The sequence below is a fragment of the Eumetopias jubatus genome, unplaced genomic scaffold (genome assembly GCF_037043125.1).
Source record: "Eumetopias jubatus isolate StellerSeaLion01/CBP00866 unplaced genomic scaffold, mEumJub1_p1.0 scaffold_2, whole genome shotgun sequence".
NCBI classification, from domain to species: domain Eukaryota; kingdom Metazoa; phylum Chordata; class Mammalia; order Carnivora; family Otariidae; genus Eumetopias; species Eumetopias jubatus.
Window position 1 is genome coordinate 100282140 of NW_028274808.1, and position 27186 is coordinate 100309325.

The 27186-nt window shown below is 37.2% G+C and overlaps 1 protein-coding gene across 1 annotated transcript; it reads right to left on the minus strand.

The window, feature by feature from the left end:
• Positions 1 to 11036: 11036 nt before the first annotated feature.
• On the minus strand, positions 11037 to 12150 carry LOC114208265 (L-lactate dehydrogenase A chain). Its single transcript, XM_028102328.2, has one exon. The coding sequence runs from the start codon at positions 12099 to 12101 to the stop codon at positions 11103 to 11105; it is 999 nt and encodes a 332-aa protein (XP_027958129.1). The 5' UTR covers positions 12102 to 12150; the 3' UTR covers positions 11037 to 11102.
• Positions 12151 to 27186: the final 15036 nt, after the last annotated feature.

Genomic DNA, 27186 nt, shown 5'->3' on the forward strand with positions numbered 1-27186 from the left:
TCTCTCTCTCAAATAAATAAATAAATCTTTTGAAAAAATTTAGCTACTTGAGCTTAAAATCAATTAATCTTCCTAAAATGCATGAAAATTTTAGTTATATCTAAATATTATTAACAAGCAACCTTTGTGAATCAATAATTTACTAGGAAGAATTAGAGAGGATACTGGCCCAATGGGCTTAGAATTTCAAGTTAAAAGCAAAATGGGTACTTTCAGGAATCCAGAGAAGTTGAACTATTTATATTCGTTATGGGTAGGGAAAAGAGATAATATTTTCATTTCCTACTTTTGCTTCATCTGAAAAGTCTAATGCTTAGTAGCAATGCAACTGCCATTCTAAATATATCCATTAAATAAGGCTATCAAAAGTCATTGCCGCCACCGGTAGAGGGTCTTCTAAAATGAAATTTAAAGAATATAGAAAATGAATTTTCTGGTAAATATTGCTCATAGAACAATAATAGCTCATCTTCATGTCACTGTCCTAGGTTTCCCTATGTCACCCAACCAAAGCAGGTAAGTGCTCCCAGAGCAAACCTCACAGCAATAAAATATCATTATGAGACCTCACATTTCTGTTATTATTTAACTTTAAAAAACAAAAATAAACGAAATGAAAACGGAAGTTTCCTTATTCATTCATTTCTCAGGATGCCCTCAGCAGCACTATGAGGCAAAGAGGATTATCAGTTATTTTACAGAGGAGGGATGGAGAGCTCCACAAACTTGCACAACTTGTTCAAAGCTTCAAAACCTAGCAAGTAGAAATCTCAGGACTAAAACTGACAGTCCTTCAACCTGAAGTCAAAGAAACCTTTCTGTTATCGCCAACCACATGCCATCTTGTTCATAGTCTTAATTTCACGAGTTAAATGAATTGATTGGGCTTCTTGCCACCGTTGCACAGAATCCCTCTATTATTTCAAACAGATGTCTTGCAAACTTGGGTAAAGCAAGATAGAGGAAACCTGAAATTATTCTGCATCTGTCTTTGTTACACGTGATAGCCAAGGAGACAAAAACACCCCAGGCCCTACTTCTGCTACTAATCGTTGAGTATTGGTATTTTATGTCTTCGATGGCCATATTTGATTTTTTTTAAGAGACAGAAAATAAACAAAAACTCTACGTGCTGTTTCCTCTGTTTGCAAGAACTGTGACCCCTGACTCTTATAAATCTATTCAAAGCCAAAGTCTGGAGATTGGGTGTTTCAGGAAAGTTCAAAATATAGCTTGAGATTTATAGAGCTGCAAACTTTTCTTGGCTTTTCTTGGTCCATTTTCTTTGATAACACTTAACTGGTAAACAATGTGGCTGCACATCCTCTACAAAACATCCATTAGGTTATCTTGCTTTATACCAAACTGGAGTTTGTTTGCACAAAGAACTAATGAGAGGGGTTACTGAAGGACTCCAGTCTCTACTTTTCTTCCCCTTGGACAAATTGTTTGCAATACCAGCACCAACGGACACAAATAAAATTGACATTCTAACATATAATTCGCTTTCAGGGAATCTAGCTCCGCTGTTAACATAGAAAAAGAGGTTTTCTTAAAAAGTGCTTTTCAGAGGCTTGATGTTAGAGTAGTTGAAATTTCCATTAATGAGCTAGATCTCTGAAACTTGAGTAAGACCACTTCCTTAAATAGCCTTGCTATTTAACATGTGATCTTTTAATGAATGCAGTGTATTATAGCTTTCATAAAGGATGTATGGTTGGTATTTAAATTAGTTGGTATTAACCTAATATATTTTTTGGTCTAAAAGCATTCAAGCCTCAAAATCTAACACTCAAAATATACTTTAAGTATTTCTCATTAGGCCAGAACACCGAAGTAATGCTGCCTACCTGCCTATACAGTATAGATAATAGCCAGGCTGACCTTTCTTGCTGAAATTGTGACTCCTCAAAATAAAGAGAGGATCTCTTACTTCCACCTTCGGGCAGTCATCCTAAAACCTCACTAGAGAGATCGCTGCTGAGACATAACCAAAGTGGAAAGATTTCTGATGTCCCACTTCACCAGTGCAGCAGTTTCTAGTGTGGAGTTCTTGCATTCCAGAGGATACACAAGATGGTTCTTTTATATTAATTTTTAATTTAAAAAATAAGAAAGCAACTAAATCTACAATATTTAATATCCAGATTGAAACTGGTTGCATCATTTTGATTATAGGTCAGAGGGGTTTAGGGATTATATTATAGTAAATTTCAGGATTGCATTACATTGGGTAGAAAAATATTTACAATAATTTGTACTGAAATGAGGAGTTGACATGAAAATCCTAAGTACCATAAAGAGAGACTGGCTTTCTCATAGAAAATTCCTCAAAAAAGTTGGAGAATTTGAAGATGAGTTACATGTTTTTCTCTTAGAAAAAAACAACTGTTCCAAATTTCTGAACTTTTCTATGATTAAAAATGCCTGTTTAGCAGTATTTAAACACACACACACACCCTTAATATGTCCCAATGTAAAAGAGGCATTTTTAATAAGAAGTGAGAAAATGATTGGTTTGGAAAATAATTCCTGCTATCAAGACAGAATTTTGAAAACAGATGTTTGGCAATGTTTTCATCATTATGCAACTTTGTTACTGAAAACAATTTAACTGTGTCAATTATAAAACACCCATCTGCATACTTTGAAAATTAAATGTTATATATTTTGCAGAAATCTATATTTGTTAATTGGTGTTAATGCTTTATTTAAAATTTTTACATCTATGCTTATAAGAGATTGGCTCATATGGAACTTCTCTCTCTCTCTCTCTCTCTCTCTCTCCCTCTCTCTCCCTCTCTGCCTTTGGTGAGTCGGGACTCTTCCCTATTCCTCAATTTTTGAAAGTGTGCCCCCAAATAAGTGTTATCTATCCTTTGAAGATTTAGGAAAACCTGTACTTAAAAATTGTGTGGTTTTTGTGCCAATTTTGTGGGTAGGTTCTTGACTGTCGATTAAGTGGCTATAATGGGCTTAGATTAATTAGGTTTTTAAAATTTCCTCAAAGTAATTTTGGTAATATATAGTTTTCTAGAAAATCGGCCAGATCAGTTTATTGGTATAAAAGTTCCTTGGGGCGCCTGGGTGGCTCAGTTGTTTAAGTGTCTGCCTTAGGCTCAGGTCATGATGCCGGCGTCCAGGTATTGAGCCCCACATCAGGCTCCATGCTCAGCGGGGAGCCTGCTTCTCCTTCTCCCTCTGCCTGCCTGTTTGCCTACTTGCGATCTCTCTCTTTCTCTCTCTGTCAAATAAATAAATAAAATCTTTAAAAAAATTTAATAAAAGAAAAGTTCCTTATAGAACTTACCACTCATTTGTAATATTTCTGTTCTACATGTAGACACGTTCCTTTTTTTTTCATAATATTTTTATTGCCCTTTTTAAAATCAGTTTTGTCAGAGAAACTTCTTTCTAAAGAAACAGATTTTAGGTCTGTGTTTCTTAGTTTTAGACTTAATTAATTTTCATTCAATCCTCTTCATTTTCCAAGTTCACTTTATTGAGTTTACTTTGCTAGAAAGTTTCTCTAACTTTCTCTGAGTTTGTGGTGAACTCATGGAACATGAATTTTTACTCTATCTTCTACACTACTATATGAATTGCAGAAAAAACTCCCTACAAACCACTTCAACTGCCTTCCACCAGTTTTGATATGTAGTGTCTCATTGCTGCTAAGTTCTGACTTTGATTTTTAGTTCTTCCATTGTCATGGTTAAAAGCATGGAGCTGGAGGTCAAATTGTCTGGGCTTTCAATCTTAGCTCCATCCTTCATCAGATCTGTGCCTGAGTTCCCTCATCACCAAAACAATAAGAATAGCAGTGGAACCTGCCTCTAGGGTTTTAAAAAATATATACCACACATGGCACAATAAACCATCCATGCTAAGCATTCTACTGGAATTGGCTTCCACCATCATGATCATCTAAACATCATCATTACTAAATCCATGAAATTATGTTATAGAGTGTTGCTTTAAAATTCAAAATATATGGATTATATTTATATATTCAAAATATATTGGGTTTTTGTAAGATTTTATTTATTTATTTGACAGAGAGAGACACAAGGAGAGCAGGAACACAAGCAGGGGGAGGGGGAGAGGGAGAAGCAGGCTCCCCACTGAGCAGGAAGCCCAATGCGGGGGCTCAATCCCAGGACCCTGGGTTCATGACCTGAGCAGAAAGCAGCCGCTTCATGACTGAGCCACCCAGGCACCCCACAAAATATATTGTTATGTAACTTTACTGCCCATGATCAGACAGTATCAGCTTCATTCATTGATATTTGTCGTGATAGTCAATTTTTGTAGAATTTCATGAGTGTTTGAAAAAGAATCTCTTTATTCTGTAATTGGTGGGTGAAGGATTTTGCATAATACACACATTAGACAAAATGTGTTAATTGTGTTATTTAATTTGTCTGTATATGTAATACAATTTATATGCTTGATACCAATACTTCACAGAATTGTATTAAAATATTCTATGTGGATTTGTTTATTTCTTCTTGAAATTATTTCCATTTGTCCTCACGTGTTTGAGGATATATTGTTGATTGCACACAGGCTCAAACTGCCACATATTCTTGGGAAATAGTGGATTTATTATTATAAATCCTCCTCTTTATCTTTAGTAAAGGATTGTTGGTTTCAAGTCTATTTGGTGTGATGTTATATTGTATTTGTCTAATATATTTTTCCATTTGTTTATGTTCAACCTTTCTGTGTCATTGCTTTGCTTTGTTTCTCACAAATAAGTGCACAAATTTTAAAAAATAAACAATAAAAATCTCTTTGCTTTAACTAGTCCTATGTTTAATCAGTTTGCATCTACTTAGATATTTTGTATATTTGGATTCCTTTCTACCACTTTGTGTTGCATCATTTTCCTGACATCTAATGAAATGATTGAATTATCTTTATTCTCTCTTTCCAGTATTGGAAGTTCTTTCATTAGAGACCCTTATGGTTTATTTTGGTTTTAAATTCTGGACACATAAATTTAATTATTTGCTTGCCCATTCACATGGAAATATGTGGTAAGTGAATGGAGACAAGGGTCATAAACTTAAGAGAGAGGTAAATATTTTAAACCAGCATTTTTTATTTAAACCAGTTTAGGTTTGGACATTCACCAGATTGGACCATTTTTTTTAGCATTTAAAATAAAAAATGTGCCAAAAAAATGATTTATTAAAACTGGTTTCCAGAAATTGTCCATGTAATATTTTAAAACATAATTCAAGTTTTTCTTTCAATTTTTTTAAATCTCAAGTTTTCTTTGGCAAATTTATCTAAAATATTGCATTTTTCACTTTGGAGCTTACTCTTTATATTCAAGTAACAAAGTACCCTGGATTGATGTTCATAAAAATACCTTGCTCTAAACCTTAGTGGTTTATACTTTTTTTTAACATGTATAAATATCTTTTAATTAAGTTGTCATTCTAAAAGATATTTTTGAGAAAAATTTATGAATTATACATCTATAAATTCTGATGCTTTCCTCTCTCTCCCCTTTGTACCATCTAGATGCAAAATTTAAGAAGTACAAAGAAAAACAAGGCCATCAAGTAGAAAGAGTTTGGGTCCTGACACAGTGTAGAAAAAGACCCTGGTCCCTGAAACTACCTAGGACTACCTCATCAACTTTTACGTGAGCAAGAGGAAAACTTTGTATTGTGTTAGGCCATTAAAATTGTGAAGACTATTTGTTACAGCAGCTGCCATGATCTTAGTGATACAATTCCATATTTCTTTTTTAATTCACTGACAATTTGTCTTTTAACTTGATGTATATAAACAGAGTGATTATTAAACACAGTTGAATTAATATCTACCATGTTCAACGGTCCTAAATATTATATTTGTTCTCTGTTACATCTTATTTCTCTCGTTTTCTACCTTCTCCACTTTCAAGTGAGCATTTGATATGATTCCATTTTATGTCTTCTCTTACCATGTCAATTATATTTCTTGAAAAATATTTTTAGTGTTGACTTGGAATTTCAAATATGCATTTTTAACCAATCTAAGTCCACCTTCAAATAATTAAATGTTTCATATGCACATAATGCAAGTATCTTATTATAGAGTATTTCCTACTCCTCTCTCCTGTCCCTTTTTCACTTACTCATTTATTTTAACTTATCCATGTGCTATAATAACCCAATATATTGTAACTAATACTGCTTTCAACAGTTATCTTAAAAATGAAAAAAAAAAAAAAGACTTCATTTTACCTTGACTTATTACTTCTCCAACACACTTCCTTTCTTCATGTAGGTCTGAGTTTCTGACCTATATCATTTTTCTTCTCCCTGAAATACTTCTTTTAATATTTCTTTCAGGGCATGTTTGCTGGTGATAAAGTCCCTCAAACTTCTGTTTGTCTGAGAAAGTGTTCGTTTCTTCTTTACTTTTGAAGAATAATTTTACTGGACATAGAATTATATGTTGGTGTTTTTTCCTTTCAAAACTTTCAATATTTCCCTCCACTTTCTTCTTTTTTTTTAAAGATTTTATTTATTTATTTGTCAGAGAGAGAGCACACACAAGCAGGGGGAGTGGCAGGCAGAGGGAGAAGCAGGTTCCCAGCTGAGCAAGGACCCAATGTGGGACTTGATCCCAGGACCCTGGGATCATGACCTGAGCCGAAGGCAGAGGCTTAGCCAATGGAGCTACCCAGGCGTCCCCCTCCATTCTCTTCTTATTTGCATGGTTTCTGGTCAGAAGACCACTATAATTCTTATCCTGTTCTACTACAAGTGAGGTGTATTTTTTTCCTCTGTCTTTTTTCAAGATTTTCTCTTTGTCTTTGATTTTCTGCAGCTTGAATATGATATAGTTAGGTGTGGTTCTTGGTTGTTGTTGTTTAGAGGTTGTAATTTAACTTTCTTGATGTTTTCTGAGCATCCTAGATCTGTGGTTTAGTGTCTGTGATTAATTTTGGGAAGTTCTCAACCGTTTCCACTTCATGTATTTCTTCTGCTCTGTTTCCACTTTCTTCCCCTTCTGGTGTTCCAATCATGCATATGTTACTTTTTTTCTTTGCAGTTGTCTCACTTCTCAGATATTTCAGATATTCTGGGGATTTTTTATTCCTTTTCTTTTCCCCCTTTAGCTTTCAATTCAGTAAATTTCTATTGACCTATCTTTAATCTCACTAGCTCTATCCTTAGGCATGCCCAATCTATTGATGAGCACATCAAAGACACTCTTCATTTCTGTCTTCCATTTCTAGCATTTCCTTTTGTTTCTTATAGCTTCCATCTCTCTGCTTACAGTACTCATCTGTTTTTACATGTTATCTACTTTTTTTCTTTAGGGTCTTTAACTTATTAATCATATTTATTTTAAATTCTGATAATTCCAATATCTATGCCATATCCAAGTTTCTGATTCTGATTCTTGTTTTAACTCTTCAGACTATGTTTTCTTGCTTTCTGGCATGCTTTGTAATTTGTTTGTTTGTTTCAAGTTTTTATTTAAATTCTAGCTAGTTAACATAGAGTGTAATATTGGTTTCAGGAGCAGAATTTAGTGATCCATCACTTACATATAACACCCACTGCTCATTACAACAAGTACCCTCCTTAATACCCATCACCTATTCAGCTTTGTAATTGTTTTATTTTATTTTTTTAATTTTTATTTATTTATTTAAGAGAGAGAGAGAGAATAGGAGAGAGAGAGAGAGCATGAGAGAGGGGAGGGTCAGAGGGAGAAGCAGACTCCCCACGGAGCAGGAAGCCCAATGTGGGACTCGATCCCGGGACTCCAGGATCATGACCTGAACTGAAGGCAGTCACTTAACCAGCTGAGCCACCCAGGCACCCCTGTAATTGTTCTAAAAGCCAGATATGTTGTACTAGTATTTGCTATAAATGTAGGGGCCACAGTATTCAATTTTCTCTAGTCCTCCTGTTTTTATCTTACCTGGTGACTCTGGGCTTCCCTAAGCACTCTTCTTCAGAGATAGTCTTCATTTTACAGCTCTTTCCATTCTAATCCACTATCATTACATTAGAACCTTGCTGGGGTGGTGAGAAAGTATGGGAAGGGTGGAAGCATTCTGTAATCTTATGATTACATCTCAGTTTTTTTGTAAGCCTGGGTCCCTTCCTGGGCTGTGACCTTCACAATTGCTTCCCCAAGGTATAACTTTTTTCTCCCTTAGGTGATACCAAAAGGCTAGCTGGAGTGAGAATGCCCTTCCTTTAGTTGGGGTGAGGCTCTGGTAGTCTTTTATCCTCAAGCATGTGTCTTTGTTATGTAGAGCTCTCTGGGAATATTTCGCAATGATTACTCTTTGCCTGTCAATGCCAAAGCCACAAGAGGATCTTCCTTGGATCTTCACTGTGAGAATCCGGTAGGATTCCTGGATTTAGAGCTCGGGGGGGGGCCCATAAAACTGAAACCTCCACAAGTTTCCCACTCTCCTTCTAGTCCATACTCAACCTGCAGCATTTCCTCAAAATTGCCATTTAACTTTCCATACCAGATTATGGCACCAGCAGCTTCAGGTAAGTAGATCTCAGCTGTGACTCTGGATTTGCCCACCTCGCCAAAATTTGTGATGGGAGTTTGACATGCAAACTTTGTTCTCTGCTGGGTCCAAGAAAAGTCATCCATCTTAAGTGTGTTTAGCTTCCTTGCTGTAAGAACAGGAGTGACAACTTCCAAGCTCTTTATATGTTGGAATGAAAGTCAGAGGTCCTATTTTTAATTTCTATTCAATTGATAATTCTTTCCATCCCAGGAACCAACTACTTTTATCCATTACCTATGTGCCAGCCTCACATGTTTTTAATGTGCCAGAGAGTAAAAATACATACAAGTCCTTTTCTCTTAATGTGGAACAAAATTACCCACAGAAGTCAAGCCTTTGGAGATTCTCTAAAAAACAAAAAGCTGTGTCTAGAAAGCAGGGATGACCATGAACAAAGCACTTGGCCCTGCAAGCCAAAGAAAGAGAAGTATTGTCTCTTTTTTTAACTTTTTTTTTCTAACTGAGCTTAACATATTCACCTAGACTGATTTATGAGAGTGTAAGTGGAAGCAAGAGCAGGGATTGGATTTCCTCAAGCATATTCTTTGTGCCCTTATGTGTTGCCCTTGCCACATTGATTCAGAGCTAAGGGTGTGTCTTACAAATGCTTAAGGCATGTTCCCGTAATACTTCATTATGTGCCAAGGCAGTCATCATCCCCTGAAAAGTAGCGGTGTCTGGGAACAAGCTATCATTCCGAAATAATAAAGGCTATTCATTTTATTGACATTTAAAATGCATGAGAACATTTATGACCAAACTCATATACATTTCTCACCATGAATATGTGGCATTAATTATCAATCCTGCTCCAGGGAAGAATATGTTTGTATTATGAAGCAGATCTTTGTTTTAAGCTAGAGATGGTTACATTTGGTAGGAAGTTATTACATTGGTTAATTTGGCCTAATCTCTGATGACATCTTTTGGCAACATCAACATTTTCCTCCATGGGTTATATTTCAAAATTGTTTGATATTATATTCTACACCATGATGGTATAAAGTTATGTTTAATATTATAAGATATTATAGTTTAGGCATTACTTGACTAGAATGGGATGGGTTAGATTTCATTTGAAAACAAATGTGGCACGTAGTAAAAGAAAAAGAATATAACTTATAATAATCACTATTACCTCATACAAGATAAAATGACCAAGTAACTGTATTAGTTAGCATGCCTATAAAGACAATACAATATTGATGTTAACAAAGTGATATTTTCATCCCTATACTGGGATGAAAGACCTTTGATTCCTCTTATTTTCACAACAGTTTTTAATTGGATATTTTTGTGAGAAGCATTATAATGGCCTTACAGAGTAAACTGATCCCTCCATATTGACTCTTTTCTGGACTAGAAGGGCAACAATCCTGTATTTATAGATCAGGTGAGTAACGAACCTACTTTGGCATGATGCACTCTCAAATTCTCAATCCATACACTAGGATCAATTAAGGAAAAATATCAACCTTCAGTGCCAGAGCTTGGAAAGTTTAAAATAAAAAAGAAGTCTCAAAGCATTACTTTACTTCATTAGAATCAGTCAAGTAGAAAATAGATACGAAGCTATTAGAATTGGCTGAGGGCACTAATGTTTAGTTTACATTTACAATTACATGTCCGAGACCAAGTCTCTGAACTCTCTGGGCCTCCTCAGAGAAGATCTCTCCACATCCTCATCTTTGAAATGAGTTCTAACAGTGTTTTCCATGTGGGTGGTGGTGAGAATTATATGAGGTAATGTGTAAAAAAGTTCAGTATAATATCCAGCGTGAAGCAAATCTTCAATAGCTATCTCAATGCTCAGACTTATCTCTTGTTTTCTTTCCTTCCTTTTAATCCAACTAATAAAAATATTTTCAGTGTATTAGTTAAGAAATTAGTATCAAGTTCATTTATTTAAAAATGCTCAGATAGGGGTGTCTGGGTGGCACAGTCAGTTAGGTGGCAGATTCTTGGTTTTGTTTTGTTTTGTTTTGTTTTGTTTTCAAAAGAGTCACCGTTCAAAATTTATTTGGTATTTTAGTTGGTATGACACTTAGTTGGCTGCATTGTCTTTTTACATTATATGGCCATGTACACTATATTCTGACATACATGGTACACAAAGTAAGATCCTTTAGGACAGTTATGCACAATACACTCAATATTGAATTTATACATTGGATCCCAGAACGTGACTGACTGGAAAAGATGGACTAGGCATGTCGGGTGTTGGGGGAAGGAACCCGAAGTGACAGAGCACACAGTAAACACACATCTGGTGTGCAGAGCAACCTCAGTTCTGGCAGTGGAGCCTCTGAGACGGTGGGGCTAACTTACGTTAACCAATTTAGGGCTACAAAGACAGGTATCATCCAGTACCAGGATACAGCTGTAGGGTTTGGTGAACCATTCCTATTTGGAACTTTAGGAAACTGACTTTTTTCTTAGGCCATTTTAATATTACTTGAGTAACAGATCAGATAATAAGGACAATATACACAACCTCCAACTAAAATCCTGCTATAGTCTAGACAGTGAAGTGATACATTAGAAAACTTTAAAACTGCAGCTCCTTTTGTATCCCCCAAAGTGTATCTGCACTCTTCTTCAAACGGGCCTCCTCCTCAGAAGTCAGAGTCACCTTCACAACATCTGAAATTCCATTCTGTCCCAAGATGCAAGGGACACTAAGGAAGACATCATCTTTAATTCCATAGAGACCCTTAATCATGGTGGAAATTGGATGCACCCGCCTAAGATTCTTCATTATACTTTCGGCCAGATCTGCCACAGACAGTCCAATGGCCCAGGAGGTGTAGCCTTTCAGTTTGATCACCTCATAGGCACTGTCAACCACCTGTTTGTGAACCTCTTTCCACTGTTCCTTATCTGCATCAGTGCCTAAGTCAGGGTGCAGATTCTTCAGAGAGACACCAGCAATGTTCACTCCACTCCATACAGGCACACTGGAGTCTCCATGCTCCCCAAGGACCCACCCGTGACAGCTTAATGGGTGAACTCCCAGTCTTTCCCCCATTAGGTAACGGAACCGGGCTGAATCCAGATTGCAACCACTTCCAATAACACGGTTTTTGGGAAAGCCACTTATCTTCCAAGCCACATAGGTCAAGATATCCACTGGATTGGAAACGACAAGCAACTTGCAGTTTGGGCTATATTTTACGATATTAGGAATGATGAACTTAAAAATGTTCACATTACGCTGGACCAAATTAAGACGGCTTTCTCCCTCTTGTTGACGTGCCCCAGCTGCGATGATAACCAGCTTGGAGTTTGCAGTCACATTATAATCTTTGCCAGAGACAATTTTTGGTGTTCTAAGGAAAAGGCTGCCGTGCTGGAGATCCATCATCTCTCCCTTGAGTTTGTCTTCCATGACATCAACAAGAGCAAGTTCATCTGCCAAGTCCTTCATTAAGATACTGATGGCACAAGCCATGCCAACAGCACCAACCCCAACAACTGTGATCTTATTCTGGGGGATATGTTCTTCCTTAAGAAGATTCTGAATCAGCTGATCTTTGAGAGTTGCCATTTTGGACGTAGAACCAAAAGGAATCGGGAGTGCACGTCGGGCGGGCGGGCGTCAGCGGCGCGCGAGGTTGAATCCGGACTCGGCGGCAGCGGCTCCAACACCAGATTCTTGGTTTTGGCTCAGGTCATGATCTCAGGGTCATGAGATTGAGCCCCACATCAGGCTCTGCGCTCAGCTGGAGCCTGCTTGGGACTCTTTCTCCCTCTCCTTCTGCCCCCACCCCACACCCGTGTGCACATGCGCATGTGTGCTTAAGTTGTTCTCTCTCTCTCAAATAAATAAATAAATAAATCTTTTTTTGAAAATGCTCAGATACATACATATTTTGTTTAGTGTTTCAGGGAACACAGTCAGGACAAGACATGGCCTCAGCTGCACATACTCGAGACTCTCATTCTACCTGACCATTATCTAGAACTTCCGGTAGTCAACATGTGAATCTCCCTGGAGCTGGAAGTTCTCAATGCTACAGACTTTTTCGTTTCCTTTACTTCTCTCCCTTCCATCAAGTTGTGCCTGTCCTGTATTCGAGCACAGCAATATCCTCTTCTCTATTTTTAAAGTAGACTAAGTTCATCTGACATAATATGTACTGATATGAGGGTTGTGTACTTATGAAGTACAAAATCCATATTGTCCAAAAAAAGAGTAGGACTAAAAATTTCTAAGTTTTCCTAGAGCTATCTCAAGATCCACTAATCAGAATAAACACAACATATAAACAAAAATTAAAAACTGAAAACTGAGGGCTCCTGGCGGCTCAGTCGTTAAGCGTCTGCCTTCGGCTCAGGTCATGATCCCAGGGTCCTGGGATCGAGCCCCACATCAGGCTCCCTGCTCGGTGGGGAGCCTGCTTCTCCCTCTGTCTGCTGCTCCCCCTGCTTGTGTTCCCTCTCTCACTGTGTCTCTCTCTGTCAAATAAATAAAAATCTTTACAAAAAAAAAATTGAAAACTGACATTTTCCATTCCAAATAATGAACTAACACACACTTGAAATATATGATAAAGATGACAAAATAGTTGCACTTATATTTGTTTAAAACATTACTGGGGCGCCTGGCTGGCTCAGTTGGTAGAGCATGAGACTCGTGATCTCAGGGTTGTAAGTTCGAGCCCACACTGGATGTAGAGATTACTTAAAAATAAAATCTTAAATAAATAAAACATTATTAATTGAGTTGTAGTATAATCCAAAATTATACAAACATTTTCTTAGATAACAAAATATTTAACTGGAAAAAAAATCTGACCTTTGGAGATAGTTTATAATAATTTGTGATGTAAGCAATTCAAGTCACAGATGGTATTAAATAATCAAATGCAATAGTATTTTTCCTTGAATTTTTAGACTGCTTCAGAAATGGAAGTATTAATTATAATTAATTTCTATTTCTCAGTGTCTATGCTCAAATATCATGCATGAAACTGTCTACACCTATTATCACAAAGCACCATTATCTGAAAACAACATGCTTGAAACTAGCTACAACTATTTTGTATCCAAGGAAACCAAAGAATATGTACTCTATAAGGCACCAAAATGGGAAAGGTTATAGTTGCAAATAATAAACATATGTGCATTTTTCTCTTTAAAAATATTTTTATATTAGAATGTATATTCTTACTTTTAAAAGATGCATGCAAACCTCACTGAATTTAGCATATTCATTATACACATCTAGCAGCTTTTAGTAAGGCAAGTTTAAAAATAGCAACTATTACTTATTCTCATATTAATAAGTAATTACACACAGAAAGAAAATTTAAAAGAAGTAGAAGAATCACAATGTCCTCTAGTAGGTGACAGTATTTGCTCTCTAACATCTGAAGGCTTCCAAGTTCTTAGAGAAGCATGTACCCATTTTACATCCATCCCAGGTTTGGCAAGTGGGAGTCAGAGATCCCCAGGAAGGAGACATGAAGTTGTGACAAAATCCACCTCTTGATGCCACTGCTAAATTTAGGATCATCACCCTCTTGCCCTGGAGGGATAGAAATGAAGCTACATCTATCTCAAATACTTACTTGATATAATGCTATTCAGGAAATAAAAGGCCTTCTGTGTGGATGCTAAGCCATGGTGACTATTTCTTGCAGGAGAGTTTTTTTGTGTGTTTTTGTTTGTTTATAGACGTATTGACCCTTGCCAATTTTAAAGTCCGTAGCATTGAATATAAACTACAAATTTAAAAAAATAATAAAAATAAAATAAATAAACTACAAATTTTGAAGCCTAGAACAAAAAGTAAGTGTTGGTGGTAGGCCCACCATGTATCAAAAGTCTTGCATATATGTATATCCTTTGATCCAGGGGTTCCACATCTGAAAATTTAAGAAAATAATTAAGTATAGGCATGCAATTATATGGATCTTTATTGTAGAATATTTACAATGAAGAAAATTTGTTTTCAAAATGTCCAAAAATTAATGATAAATAAAACGTCCAAATATATAAGAAATAAAAGACTATTTTGCTGCTCCAATAAAAATGATATCCTAAACATATTTAGCACACAGAAAATGCCCATTTAATAGTTACATGAAAAAATGAAGTACAAATAGTAGTTTAAATGTGACCCCGTTTTTTATGGCAAAGAAGATATACATAATATAAATATATTTGTGTATATGCAAAATATATTTTATATTTTTATAATTTCATAATGTATTATACATTATAAAATTAAATTTTAATTTAATATGTTAAATTAATAAATATAATATTATATGTAATATAATAACTTAGAAATAAATATTATATATATAAAAATAGTCTTTCTCTTTGGGGGGGTTGGATTACAGTTGAATTTAATTTTCATTCTTTCCTTATCTACATTTTCTAGTTTTATTCAATTAACATCTATTACTTCTATAATAAAAAGTTCTAAGTTAATACTAATAGAAAGTGAAAAAATTAAAGTGCAAAATAGAGAAGGCTTCCTCTTGCCCTCTTTCCTGTAACTTAAATAAATTACTTAAATAAATAACTTAAAATATACATTTCAGGGGCACCTGGGTGGCTCAGTCAGTTAAGCGTCTGCCTTTGGCTCAGGTCACGATCCCAGGGTCCTGGGATGCAACCCCATGTCAGGCTCCCTGCTCCGCGGGAAGCCCACTTGTCCCTCTCCCTCCGCCTCTCCTCTCCACTTATTCTCTCTCTCGCTCTCTCTTTCAAATCAATAAATAAAGTCTTAAAAAATATATATACAATGCAGAGAAAACCAGATTAAGCACATTTAGAATTAAAACAATCAACAAATAAGCACTAAACTAATACAAGTAAAATAAAATTGCATTTGACCTACTTAAGTCAGAATAAATATATATGTCATATCATTTTTTTAAAAATCACCAGGCTTAGAGGAAAGATAACTATGTTAATATCTGACTTTCTGCTAAATTTCTGAGTGATGTTGAGCAAGTCACAACTATAGTTATATTCCTAAAATAAGATGGGAGGAGTAGATGATTTCTGATAGCCCTTCCAGGTACAATATTCAATCAACTTCTGGAAAATCTTCTTAATTTAGATTATAATCTCGACTTCTTTCAGCTATAGCTGAAGGCCCCAGGCCAGTTTCAGCAATTGTACACATGGTCCTCTGGGCAGACTACATCTTGCATACTTACCCTTAAATAAGTCTCCTTCATGTAATAACAGCTCAATAAGTATTTGGTAATAAGTCATCTTCTTTCTATACTTATATTTTCATGACCTTAGGATACTTGTCCCAGGATATTTCCAAAATTTCAATTGACTCGTCTGCATAAACTGGTCTAAGACCCAGTACTGGTATAAAAACTAACTGTAGCAAGACACAGGACACAGGCTTTGAGTAAACTGTTCCTGTTAAATTCTCAAGAGAAGGTGGCCCGCAAAAACCTACGGAGCATCATTGTTCTTATGCTCTGTGACGGCTCTCACACATCTTCCACAGTGACTGTGTTTGAGCCATCTTTCTGGTTTTGCCTTCCTTTTGTTCTTCAGAAGAGCATAGAATTGTTTTGGTAATTCCATCAGCTTCAGAAGAAGCCCGCAGAAGTGTGCTGGTTAAAATGTTCAGTGCGCACATCTGTCAGCATGCTCCACATGAGAAACAAAGGATTATGGCTGCAATCATAGCCTTAGGAGCCAGCAAGCAAAATGAGTAGCTAAACAGCCCGAAGGCATAAAACCAACAAGTGAATGGCATAAATGCTAAGGAGAGAAAGCCACAGAGCAGACAATTCCTCAGCTGACGAGGGACAGAGCAAAGACAAAACGAGGGGGAAAGACTGGACAATGTAAACACATCACCGCTATCAACTGATGCAAATCACATTCCTTTGTCGTTCTCCTATCATTTGTATCTATTTCTTTAGTTTTGGTTTGGTAAATGGAAAATATAACATATGGTTTAATAAAATCAAAACTTTCAAGACTTAGTGTGGTGATCGTTTTGCAATATATGCAAATATCAAATCATTATTTTACAGACCTGAAACTAATATAACGCTATATGTCAATTACACCTCAATAAAAAAGAGAACTTTCAATTTTCTAGTTACTGTGTAGTACGTAATGCATTGTTAAATATTTAGTAAAAATAAAGATACTTATTTAACCAACATTATATTTACTCTTAAAAATAAGGATAAGGAAAGAGATCAGCTATTAAAATAGGTGCAGCAAATTACTTTAAGCCAAAAGATACACTTCCACGGGGGAAAAAGAAACGTAAATATTTTGGGAGACTTAATCATGGGTTCAGCTCATGGGTCCCTTTAAAACTCTACACTACTTCATAATGGACTTTTGTTTGGAAATGTTTTGTGTTTCAACCATAATCAGTTATGTGAGTTGAATTAGCAATGTCCAAAAATCCTCTGCTATTTGATTCTTAGCTATTTGTAGAAACTCCAAATACTGTACATGGGTATGTGCAAGATACAAATTTTTGTCTTTCAGGAGTATATTATCATTTATAAACTCAAGTAAGTGTTCATAATTATGACTATGCAAAAAAATACATACTAGTACCTCTAATAAAAGCCTCTTTTGAGAAATAAACTGTGGTGGTTGCATCGAGTTGCACACATATGTGTCTATGATATGGCATGCATGAGGAGATAAAATGCCATGAAGCAAAACAGGCCCTAAGTAATCAACTCTCAAATATATTTCATCTGAGATGCATGGAATGTGAAGACAAGTGATCCATGAAAGTCTAGTTAAGATGCTGCCTCTTCCATGAACATCCCAATTACCCCTCTCTAAGTGACTTTTTCCCTCCTCTAAGCTCTCTCAAAATTTTATTTTCATCTCCACTCTTCATTTCTAACTATTGTGTTATTGTGCAGGATTTATTTTGGATAATTTGTTTTTCAGAGATACTGTAAATTTCTTGAAGAAAAAGAATGGGACTTAAAAATACTTGTCAACTCCATACACACACATTCACATTGCTTACCGTGTTATAATCACTTAATAAATGTTTGTCAGATGAATTGATACCTTCTTTTCCCCTGGACAGCTCTGGAGTCAGAGAAGCAATGCAATAACCTGTATAGTTTGTATTTGTTCCGATTTTCTCCCCAAGTGGAAGGTCCCGGAGATCTCAAAATCCAGAGGACTCTAAATAACAGAGAAAAAAGGTGCACCACTAGTGGCCAAGGGACCTGGATAGGAACAGCTATCCCTGGCCCCTAGCAATTCTTAGCCATCTCTGTATGGGGCTTGTAACGAGAGCTCATTTTATCATCCAAAAAAGAAATTCCATCATGGTGAAAAACCTGCAGGGTAGCAATGACCAATCACCCACGGGTGATGAGAAGTTTGGAGTAAAACACAATAATGAAATAGGTGCAGGTTTCCACGCGGATTGAGGCCTGGTCCACTGAGGGGTGGAGCGCCATGTTGGTGCCCAAATTAGAAATCAGTGGGGCACAGAAGAAAGAGCACTGGATTTGGGGGTGCAGAGGCCTCAGTGCCAGTTCTGATGTGGTACTAGGTCATTCTTGACTAAGAGAACATCATGTAATATCACTAGGCCTCGGGATGTTTTAAGTTCTCTTAATTTTATAAATTGAAGAGGTTAAACTCAGTATGCTCTGATGTTCTGATAAGCTGTTAAATTCTATGATTAGAAATCAAATATACCATGAGCCTTGGTAACTGTTCAAATTTAAACCATATTTTGAGGATTTTTTTCAGCATAGTATCTGAATCTGAAGTACATGATAATAATATTAAAGGTAATAATAACTAACATTCATTTATTTACAGATATTTGTGGGGACCTACCACGTGTCAGGTGCTGTTCTAGGCAATGAAAATACAGCAGAGGAAAAAAAAACATATCTGGTTTCAGGGAGCTTACATTCTAAGGTTAGGGAGACCATGTTTAACAAATATAATCCAGTGTGTCTGACTTTGAGGAGAACCTTGAAGAAATATAATACAAAGATTGGTGATGGAAAGCACCAAGGCATTTCAGTGTGTACTGTTGAATACTTATTAGGGGGCATACATTTACATGTATTCTCTCATTTCTTCCTAGCAACAGTTCCATAATTATTATTATTTCTTTTTTTTTAAGATTTTATTTATTTATTTGACAGAGAGAGACACAGCGAGAGAGGGAACACAAGCAGGGGGGGTGGGAGAGGGAGAAGCAGGCTTCCCGTGGAGCAGGGAGCCCAATGCGGGGCTCGATCCCAGGACCCTGGGACCATGACCTGAGCTGAAGGCAGACGCTTAACGACTGAGCCACCCAGGCGCCCCTATTATTATTTCTTTATGTCTATCGTAGAGATGGGGGAAAAAATGAGCACAGAGACATCAGTTAAATTTCCCAAGGTCACGGAGATAATAAGTAATGAAACTCCTGAGCCTGTGCCCTAACCGCTATGTGGTACTGTCTTCTGCCAGATGATATCATAGTACAAGTCTTCAATGATCTCATAAACAAAAATAAGCACACATAATCTGTGCATTCACAACTTTTTCTTTTTCCCACTATGTTTATCAAATAAAAACCATTGAAGAGTGTCAAAATTTTTAGACACATGATTTTGGCTTAAATTGGTGTATTTGGGGTGTTAAAGTTAAAAAAACAGCATGTAACAACCAAAGTCAGAAGATCAAACTTGAGTAACAGAGAGAAGTTATTACCAAGGTTTCATGTCATGGTCTTCAACCTTCAACCCTGCCAAATGGATAGACCCTAGAACACCAGAATCACCTTTGTGCATTAAGCCTGTTCAAGAAGATACAGTTGAGTTGTGTTTCTATGGAACATAGCATTGGAGGTCAAAATAGAATCAGATTTCTCATAAAGCAGAGGCACAGGAAGGTAATACTGTGAAGGAGTGGTTAAGTGCATGGCTTTTGTACTCCTATAGACGTGGCCTCACGCTTGCTCACTCACTAGCTCTGTCTTCTAAAGTAAGCCTACTTACTTTAGTGAACCCTAGTGTCTTTTTCTTTAAAAAAGGAATAATACAAACTGAGGGTTCTAGAGGGGAGGGGGGAGGGGATGGGTTAGCCTTGTGATGGGTATTAAAGAGGGCATGTACTGAATGGAGCACTGGGTGTTATACGCAAACAATGAATCATGGAACACTACATCAAAAACTAATGATGTAATGTATGGTGATTAACATAACATAATAAAATAAAATTTAAAAAATAATAATATCAACATTATATGTTTTTGTGAGAATTTCAAGAGTTCATGCATGTTAAAGACAGCACAGTAATGGCATACAGGAAATCTACAATAAATGGTATCTACTGTTATTATCATGAATAAATGTATCAACTTGAGCAAAAGGGATTTGCATAGTCAGAGCACTAAGAGATCTGACACCTGACAGGATACTTAATGTTATTTTTCAAAGAACCCACTCTACAAGGGAATGTTGAAGGAACTGCCTCTCTCCTCTCTTTCCCAAATTGCTGCTTCAGGAATATGTTTAGACACTAATAGTGATCAGAAGCAGTATTTTCAAACCAACCCACCAAAAAAAAGGCAATGACATAACTTTGACATTGTTTCTGTACATTTATGTAAATAGCTCAGCCAATGAGTGTCTTACAAGAAGAAAGAATGAAGATGACTGCACTGGCATGTAAAAATATTCATATAGACTCAGCCCTCTGTGTCAGCTCCCAATAACCACTGACAATCTGATCATTTCCTCTCATCTGTGTTTGGAGGTCTTGACTGCACTTCCCAGCAAGTAAACTCATAACATTAAAGCAATGTTCATTCCCAATTTATACCAGATTTCATCCCAACATTATCAACAGCCCATATAGCCAAAGAAAGGGCTTTCTTACACATTGTTTCCATGGTGTTTATGTGTTTTTACCCTAAACAGACAGATGCAGATTAAGCAATGCATGTCAATCCCATTATGAGGCTGTGAAATGGGCAGAAGTTTTGTTACACACTCATGCAATCACACACATGGGGAACATCCTGTTTATTTGGCTCGTCCTCTGATGATTGGCTGTGGTATATCAGCACATTACTGACAGCTGGGAATTTCTCCAGTGGAACATGCCTTTCCTATGACAAACATCCAAAGAGCAAGGGGAACACGTGTCTCCCCACTGGGTCCGTACACAGAACCACGGTTTCTCCAAATGCAGAGCATGTTGGGTGCTTGGGTCTTGTTGGAATGCCACCAAGGGGCCCCCGGTGACCTTTAGAGGCCACATGAGATAATACGTTCTTGGACCCCATTTCCGGACTGCTTTGGGCAAGGTCAGGATGGCAAATATCCCACTTCCACAATATCAGATGTTACGGTAATTCCTTTTAGCTAATGTGTAAGAGGAAAGGAATGCCTTCAAACCTCATCTAGGCCCTGTGGAATCTGTTGAAAATGCATGACAGCTGTGGGCTTTGGCGAGGCTGTCTGTGAATGTATGAGATTTGGAAACAATTCAAAGCTAGAAATAACTATACAAATCATAACCCTGCACCACAGCTCGCTCGCCCTCTCTCCTCCCATCACTCATTTCACACACACTGTAGCTGGGTCACAATCTCATCCTCAGGACCTTCATGCATTCTTCGTGTCCAGGAACTGTGGGTACCATCCTCCACACACAAACACAGATGTGAAGAGAAGAAAGGAGCAGGGGCGGGGGTCAGAGCAACGGAATGATTTTAATAAGGCCCAAGAACAGGAAATTGAGAAAGAGCCTTTTTTTTTTTAGTATCCAACTGGGAGTCAAGAAGCAGCAACAAACGCACACACTTGTTTAAAAGTCCATCTGCAGTTGGAATCATCATCGAGTTTTCTAGTGATTTATGGAGGCCCTCGTTTTCTTAAACCTGCATTACTTTTAAAGGCTGTGACTATTGACACTTAGCTCTTGCAACTTTTATATGTATCCTATGCCCCTCACCATTTAGTCTCTCCCTGCTTGGTTTGTGTGTAATGCTTTGGAGAAGAGCAGGCTGATTGAGAAAAGGAGCTGAGACAAATGGGGTCCACTCAAAGACGCTGTTTTCTTAAACCAAATGGCTAATATCCAAATACCTTATTGATTCTGACCTCAGAATTCCGACTCCTAACATTTTGACTTTAATGTCATCCCAAGATTTCAAAGACATTCTGCAACCTGACTCATAAACGATATGATATCCTGGAAAACGCTGGCTCTCCTCCTGTGACTTCAGCTACAACTCTGTATCTCTAAAATATTACCTCTGGGCACAATCAGGTTGTTCTGGCAGACTTTGCCCAGCTTTGACACTCACGATGGTTGTGTGTTGGTCATTAACAACACAGATTCTTAAGTCGCCTAAAATCAGCCTCACAGTATCATTATCCAGAGTTTGCCTAGGGTAATTCCTCAAGATGGAGGCTTTAAAAGTGAAGCTAATATTATTCCATCGATATGGCAAAATGAAACAAAATCACACATATAACATTTAAAAATAACCTGGGGCATGGAAAACAATGTAAATGGCAGGGGGGCGGCGCGAAACAATTCCTACTGAGAATTCACTGGATGTTGACAAGCGCCTCATCAGCCAGCTGGTTCTATTTGAGTGTTCAGAAGCAAAGAAAAAATTACTCTGGCCCTCCATGCACTAAAACTTAGCACACCTAACCCAAAGAATAAATTTCCAAGGAAACTCACTTGGTGCATGCAGATGCTCACCGGGGGGCATTTACTCTTAGAGTAAGATCAATCCTAACAAGCTGTGTTATTTGGATTCTCAGACCACAGTGGATTAGAAACAGTGCATTAAAGAAAGACAGGGTTCTGGTAGAGGAGAGCATGCCGGCAACATCAATGACCAGAAGCACAGCTGGTCAGCTCAGAGCAAGAGAAAAGAGCAATGGTTCAGCAATATGATTGCCCGGGGCACTTGGGAAAGAGGTCCCACCACATCACAGTATTGCACAGAACGGGAATGGGTGTGCATAATGTTGATCCTGAGTAGCAAGGAAAACATAGTCTATGCAAGAATTCATGGATGTATAGAATACATTGAAGATAGAGTCACATCAAAATGATATAGAATTAGAAATTTTCATACATCAGAGAGTATGGCTTCCTTTAGGTCTAAACTAAATAAACGTGGAATGCTTCATTGTCCCCAAATGACATTTTGATATTTTAAAAAATGACTGTATTTAAATATAGAAGACTTATAAGAAAGGAGTATGTCTTCCAAGTCAGTTTCACAGAGGGAAAGGCAGAAAACTAGGCAAGAGTAAGGGGATGGAGAATTTCAGATATACAGCATGTAGTGCAGAGTCGGGCAAGGGGTAGAAATGCTCAGGAATTTGTTTGTCCTCCTGTGTCATTATCTCTGCTCTCTTGTCTGACTTTTGCACTGGTAACTCTGCCTAGCGTTGAAATTCCCATGCCTTGTCACGACCGTCAAGGCAATACACCGACCTGGCTCTCATCCTGTATTTTCGACTCTACCTGCTTCTAAACTCCTTTTATAAAGTCTACAGTGGACACCAGCACTACACCCCCTTCTTCTGATAACTACTCTTTATCCCACTGTATTACTTTCCTAGTGCTGCCCCGATAAATAACTGTAAACTGGGTGGCTTAATACAACAGAAGTGTATTCTCTTCAAGTTCTGGAACTAGAGGTCAGAAATCAAGGCGTCCACAGGCCATGCTCTCTCTGAAGCGTTGGAGGGGAGAATCCGCCCTTGCCTCTTTCAGGTTATAGTGATCTCAGGCCCCAGAACTTATTCTGGCCTGGCGATAGGAGCCAATCTCTGCCTCCACCTTTGCCTGGCCTCCTCTGTGCGTGCATCTGTGTGGCTCTCCTCTTCTTAAAAGGACATCAGTCATTGAATTTAGAGCCCACCCTAAATCCAGTATGATTCATCTCAAGATCCTTAACTAAGGACATCTGCAAAGACCCTGTTTCCAAATGAAACTGTATTCTGAGATTCTAAGCAGACAAAATTTGGAGGGCACACGCTTCATCCCATTACATCCACCCACATAGTTACTGCCAAATCAGCCACATTTTACAGTATGATTCTGGTACGTCTGGCTGTACATAAATATTCCAGTGATAGACATCTGTGGGAACCAATTGGTCCTCATTCAACGGCCATTCTTCTCCTCTTTTTCTCTAGTCTTAGATACCTATTTCCAAAGTTAGCTGCTAAAAGATCCAGATACTTGCCATTTCCAAACACCTGGCTGCCAGAAGTGACCACGTGAATTCAGTTCAGCCACTGAAACAGAAGAGGAAAATACAATACTGACTGGATTTACAAGGAAGCTAATAAAGCTTAGTAAGCTTAGGGCCCCATACTCATAATGACCCAAGCCAAGGCCCCGGGCCTAATGTTGGATTTTTAATATTGTTCTTTCTTTTTTTGTTTTTTTTCTTAAAAGAATCTCCAGAATTGCTCAGGCTCCACTCAACCTGAAATGTAGTAGTTTCCCTCTTGACCAAAAGAAAATGTCACACAGAAAATTTTCTTTTCTACCTCCTTTGTTTCCTGCCTCAGATGTTGCCATGAGGATATAATTATTATAGTAACAGTCACAGAAGCCATCTTTCTATCATGAGTGAAAGACTGAAAAGATCCTGGATATTCTGCCCCTTGGCATCATTTAACACTGAACCAGCCCTGGAACCATCTCCCTCCACATTTCTTGTTATGTGAGAAAACATCCAGTAAGGGGTTATTTAGGTTTCTCTATCATACAGCAACAAGTATCTCGATATAGCATTTGACCTAGTCTGGGCCAATTAGAGCCCTGCCCTGAATTTTTGGACTTAAGACTAGAAAGTCTTATCAGTGTCCCTCTGTTGGCTGAAGTCATGAGCTATAAAACTCTGGAACATTTGGCTACCTGCATTCTTGTCACATGGATAAAACCACTCTATAGAAAGAGAGATTTTGGGTACCTGGGTGGCTCAGTTGGTTAAGCAACTGCCTTCGGTTCAGGTCATGATCCTGGAGTCCTGGGATCGAGCCCCACATCGCTTCTCCCTCTGACCCTCTCCCCTATCATGCTGTCTCTTTCTCTCTCTCAAATAAATAAATAAATAAATAAATAATAAAATCTTTAAAGAAAGAGGGAGCTTGACCCATGGAGAGAAACATGGCTACAAATCAGAGGAGGAAGCCTGATCCTTTGGGCCCTGATTCCTGATGTTATGAGAGATCATGGCCTATCTGTAATTATGACTGTCTAGTTATTTCATAGTTTATCTTTCTGTTAAAACCCCCCTTTTTGTTTAAACCAATTCAAGTAGGATTTCTCTCACTAATAATTTAAAAAACTAATTAATAAAGCTTCCTTCCCTTCTCCCAGATGTCACCATGCCCTGTATCACCTTCTTTTATTTCTCTTTACCTTCTGCCAAGGAGCTGGAATCCAATTTATGGCTTCAGTGCCCTTGGTGATTAAGAGAAAGCTGTGCAGTTAGACAGACCTGGGTTTACTTTCTGGTCTGTTACATGCCAGCAATAAAATATTGGCAAGTAACCATCTCAAAATCTCATGTATATTATTTCAAAGAGAAGGGACACAGTAATATCAATCTCATGTGATTCAAAGGAATAAACTGGTATGTATAGAGTATTTGATAGAGTGCTTGACTTGCAGTAAATACTTATGAAATATATTGATTATCATCACCAGGCAAATATTATCACTAAAATTTCTGAACCACAAAACAAAAATCTTTCATTTACCCCACTCTCTCTCTTGCATTCTAATCCTATATCTCTTATTTCCTTCTGAGCCTTCCCATTAATGTTTACAAAGTTCACCTTAAACTAAACTAATTCCTGCTCTTCCTTCCATCACTCCTTTCCCATGCACCCTGCCCTTATCATTCACAATTTAGTTTGTGACACTATTACTATTCTCTTAGTCACCCAGACTCAGACCTAGGCCTAGTATTGGTTTTGTTAATTACCCTGTCACACATATGTGTAATTTATTCCTAGCTAAAACTAAACAAACAAACAAACAAAAAACCCCAAGGATATGAATTATAGTTATTTGCATTTTTCCTTTAATTAGTTAGCTATTCAATATTTTTTAAAGTAAATTTGAGACTCTACAATCTTGAATCTATTGTGCAAGGCATAGGTGGTAGTTTAAAAAACAAACAAGGTATCTTTCATTGGTTGTAAAGAAGTTGTTTGCTCTATGAGGGCAAACTATTGTTGTATTTATCACATTCTTCCAGACACTAGGGGGAAAAATGAAAAGTGTTTAGGGATTTCAGAATTATAGATCATTCCTATCCTAAGTACACTTTCTTTTAGAGAGTATTACATTTGGGTAAGAAGGATACCTTCCTCTGGACACCACACTTTAGAAAGCCCTACACATTATAAACATACAAACCAAATTTATGAAAGAATACATAAATGCTTGTTACCTGGAATCCCGTAGACAGAACTGATCCAGTCCAACCCGTAATTTTAAACACGAGCCCCTAGTCAAACCTCTCAGTTCCCCAATAATCATTTCTTCAATTCATTTGCTGTTTGTCCCCAGAACAAAAGATGACTACATGTGCATGCCATGGACTGGCATGGAGTCAGTCACTGATCTTCCTTCATTATATGGGAAAGACCTAAGCAGCAGAATCAGTTAGCTAAGAGAAAACACAAATTAATTAACTTGTCATGCATGTCCTTCTCAGCATGGATGTGAAAGATTCTTGCATAATAAACTATCTTTCTTCTGCTGTTGCTGAGCATTATTTTCTTTTCCTTATGCTCCAGGCAGGTATGGCATCTGGACATATTTCTACTTTAGCAAATTAGCATGTTTGCAATAGGTGGACATGGAAGCTGAAGAACAGTTTTCAATATTAAACACTTCAATTTTTTAAATTTTAATATATGTAAGTCTAGAAGTAATATGCATGGCCTGTGACACTGATTATTTATATTGCCATATGGATCTAGATACTGCTTTAAAAGATGGTAAAACCAATATACTATTGATAGTACTTTATTCAAGGAAGTTAAAATACTTAAAATAATTTCTGTGATGATGATATTTTGTCATAAATCTCCCTATTAAAATAATTGAACATGATGCATAAAATTTATGATAATTTAGAATCAAACACCAATAGTTCTAGTTATGATAGCCTCAATAGGATCCTTCAAATTGGAAACTAAAAAAAACAAAAGTCTAGGGGCACCTGGGTGGCACAGTCAGTTAAGCGACTAACTCTTGGCTTCAGCTCAGGTCATGATCTCCCGGTTTCGGGATTGAACCCTGTGTTGGGCTCTGCACTCAGCGTGGAGTCTGCTGGAGATTCTCTTTCCCTCTCCCTCTGCCCCTCCTGCTTTTGCTCTCTCTCTATATATAAAAATAAAAAAGATCTTAAAATAAAAACCCAAAAGTTTAAGTACTATGGTGTCCAAGAAAGGCTGTCACCTGCCAATATGACACAATTATGTAAAAAAGTTATTGATTATAACATTACTTATTTTGCTGAAATGAAGACAAGAAAAAAACAACAAATTAATAAATAATAATTTGTTATGTTTTAATTTTATTAACCTTCCAAGCAATGCCAGTTGATCAACAAAGAATATCTAAACATGAAC